Below are 3,671 nucleotides of genomic sequence, written 5' to 3' on the forward strand. Positions count from 1 at the left end.
ATATATATATATATATATATATATATATATATATATATATATATTTATATATATATATATAAGGAATATAAAATATCTTTCAAAATATCCTAGGGTTATATCTTTCAAATATCTTAGGGTTATATCTTTCAAATATCTTATTCTTTAAAATATCTTTAGGTGGTCTCTCACGTTTGGTCAGTCGCCGGTCCGTGCTTCTAGGAGGACTCGCAGTGCCGATGCCGCTTTCGAGCGGAGACGCTCTGTCAGTGGTATCCGGCGACAGACTTCCGGAGGAAATCTCGTCCATGCTTTGTAAGAGCTCCTGCGACGACGACGAGGATCTATTGTCGTCGTCCACGGTGTCTTGGGGAGAAACTGGGTCTAACGTGCTCTCGTCTTGTAACGACTGCGAATCTAATTGTGACTCGGCTACGATACAGAAGGGAAAAGCGATTTAACAAACTGTAAGTGGGTCTATCGGATTAACGTTGCATCTACCGTCTTCACCCGTTGAATTATGTACATTGAACTTTTATAATGGTGTTGTATATCGAGCGATATCATGCGGAATAATACCCGTTTTCTCTCTTCTCTCTCTCTCTCTCTTTCTCTCTCTCCCTCTCTCTCTCTCTCTCTCATTCTCTAGATGTTTTCGCGGAACTTTCCTCGACATCTAAATCTTCTTTTAGGACATATTATCCTGATATAGAAACTTGTTTATCTTATATGGAGGAGACCGAGGCTAGATGCCCTATATTTTAGAATTTCGAAGTTACAACTTCTAATTATTATGACAACTAAATTCTAATTATTAAACAACTAATTATTATGACTAATTGTATAAACATAATAGAGACAACTTTTTTCTATGTATTAAAGCCTGCTACAATCCTGTTAACCGTATATTTCGTAATAACCAAAATATGCATACATGCAGCAACATAGCCATCTTCCTCTGATACCGGACCAATCAAAATATTGATTTATCATTGCATGTTCTAGAAGATATAACTGATGATAAAATTACTTATTATACAGAAGTAACTAAAATTCAACCGGTTGACATTGTAGTTACCCACAAGTAAACCTATCCAAAAGTTACACTCCAATTTCTTTCTAATTTGGCACAAATGTAGAAGTACAAAAAATATTTAAGTCGTATTTTTTCATTTTGGTCCATTTTAAGTTTCACGGGCAGTTGATAGCTTTTTAATGTTCTCACTTCTATCATCAACAAGTACAATAGAAATGCATAAGAAATAAAATTGAATACAAGATATAGTTAATTTTAACAAAATTGGCATAGCTGAGACACGAACCATTCTAAATTTCTTTAGCCGAGATTCCAACCGAAATATTTGAAATCTGTGTTAAATTAGCCAAAAATGGTTCAAATCTCGGCCAAACCGAGAAATTATTTGTATAAACAATTTTTTCAACTTTTTACATGTTTTATTTAAACATTTTATTATTTATACAAATAATTTTACACATTTGACTTCATATTCATAATTAGCAAACCAAAAACGTTTATATCTTGTATTGAATTTTATTTCTTATGCATTTTTGTTGCACTTATTGATGATAGAAATGAGCATATTAAAAAGCTATAAACTATCCACGAAACTCAAAGTGAACTAAAATGAAAAAAATGACCTAAATATTTTTTGTACTTCTACATTTTGCCAAATTAGAAAGTAATCGGAGTGTAACCTTGGGTAGGTTTATTTGTCAATCTAGGTTTTAATTATACCATTATTTCTATCTTCTTCACACAAAAATAAAGCAATATCCTGATTAATTCTTCAGTTTAAGTTTACGTTTTACGATTACGGAAATTTATGTGTGAGAACATTTATTTTTCCTATTGCCAAAAATCAATTTTCTCCTATTTTTTAATAGTAATATTATTCTGACTTTAATAAAATTCAGGGAAAAATATTTACGTTCCTGAAAAAATTTTACGATTTTATATCTATTATTGTTTCCAAGATAAATACTAAAAAAGCACATAAGCAATATACTCATGAGACTATGTAGCTCTGGTTTCCCCTATATTTAGAAATTTTATTAATGTAAAATACTAATAATGTTGATAAAATAAGATATATCTGTTTGCGTTCTCGTGCGATTGTTGTCGTTCAGGAATGTTCCCTCGGCAAAATATTGAAAGTAAATATATCATAAAATTGTGACATCTTCCTGTCCCGTTATTCAATTTTACGCGGGAAGATTATCCGAAACAGATGTGACTTCGATGGAGCCGAGATAAGCTGGGTAAACGAGGCGAGTTAATCTAAACGTAAATCGTCGATAAACGGAAACCTTGAGATGGACATATACTGGATTACGAAGAGCCAGAACGGAAATAAATTTCACGGGTGCTAACTAATCTCATGAATATATATCGAGGAGACCGAATAAGTAACTGGGATGACACACGAAAATTACCTTGGGGAGAGTCGCAATCGCTGACCCAGGTGAAGCTGGAGCTCCTCGAAATCGCCGGAGAGGTTTGCGTTGCGACGTCGGAGCAGGTGAGAGTATCCATGGGCGGGCTGTTTGGACAACAGGAGCCCGAACCGTTTCGTATTCTCGACAATAGAGACTGCAGGGAAATAGGCAACTGCGAGCGAAATCGGATAAACTAATCAGTGCGAGCTCACGCTTTCCGGATCGTTCGGATTATCTACGTTGCGATATAGCGTCGCAATGTAACTCGCGTATTTTGATACTTCAAAGTAAATTGGAAAAAATCATATCTGTTGAATTCAAAGTGGTAAAATACGCCAAGAATTAATAATTAAAATATTTAATTATTTCACAAACAAGAACTAATTGCACTGCCCGACAAATTTTAATCTCTTTTTTGTTACACGAATATAAATAATTATTTCTGGTACATTTTTGAATGCTAAATACGAGTTTGTTGCCTAAATATGTCTATCATACATCACAATTTTGAAAAAAAAATTAGATGCAACTAAAAAATACAATTTTGAGGGATTTCAAGATGTTATAACAGCGGCAAAAGTTATTTCTTTCACTTTCTTTCTCTTAAATTTCATTAATACCATATGAAAATATGAACATTTCTTGAGTTTTAAAATGCATTGTTTCATTCCTACACAACATTTCGTTTGAAAAATTATAGATAACAACACATATACATATACATATATATATATATATATATATATATATATATATATATATATATATATATATATATATATATATATATATATATATATAGTCTATATTAGGAAAGGGCTAATTTTTTAAATAGATCTATCTCTAAAACAAAAAAATCGTACGAAAATAAAACCAAACACATTTTAAAACTTAAGGTTCATATTTTCATATTGCTCTTTAACAAAATAAAAAAAAAAAATCTTTGCCGCTGCTACAATATGAAACCTCTCAAAATCGTTATTTTTGGCTTTTTTATCTCATTTTCTTTTAAACTGTCACACGATAATCAAATTTGAGTAACAAATTCATCTTTAGAGGCTTAAAGTATATCGAAAATGGTTATTTGTAATAGCAAAACAGTATTGCATATGTTATGTATATAAATTTTTTTTTTACTTTTTTATCTGAATTATTTGAGTAAAATTCAAGAGTTTATAATACGTTATATATATATATATATATATATATATATATATATATATATATATATATAT

At 31.0% G+C, this 3,671-nt stretch overlaps 1 protein-coding gene across 3 annotated transcripts in view; it reads right to left on the bottom strand.

Annotated features, from left to right (window-relative positions):
- The window catches only part of LOC116849096, a 431,109-nt gene that overhangs the window by 279,377 nt on the left and 148,061 nt on the right, over positions 1 to 3,671 (bottom strand). For all 3 annotated transcript variants that reach the window (XM_032825896.1, XM_032825895.1, XM_032825897.1), the window contains 2 exons: positions 2,434 to 2,608; positions 172 to 411 (listed from right to left, as the gene is read on the bottom strand). In XM_032825896.1, the coding sequence (XP_032681787.1) occupies positions 172 to 411; positions 2,434 to 2,608 (415 nt within the window). The remainder of the gene's footprint in view (positions 1 to 171; positions 412 to 2,433; positions 2,609 to 3,671) is intronic.

The sequence above is a fragment of the Odontomachus brunneus genome, unplaced genomic scaffold (genome assembly GCF_010583005.1).
Source record: "Odontomachus brunneus isolate Ranch 3 - 2012 unplaced genomic scaffold, Obru_v1 Obru_scaffold_106, whole genome shotgun sequence".
Classification (NCBI taxonomy): Eukaryota; Metazoa; Arthropoda; class Insecta; order Hymenoptera; family Formicidae; genus Odontomachus; species Odontomachus brunneus.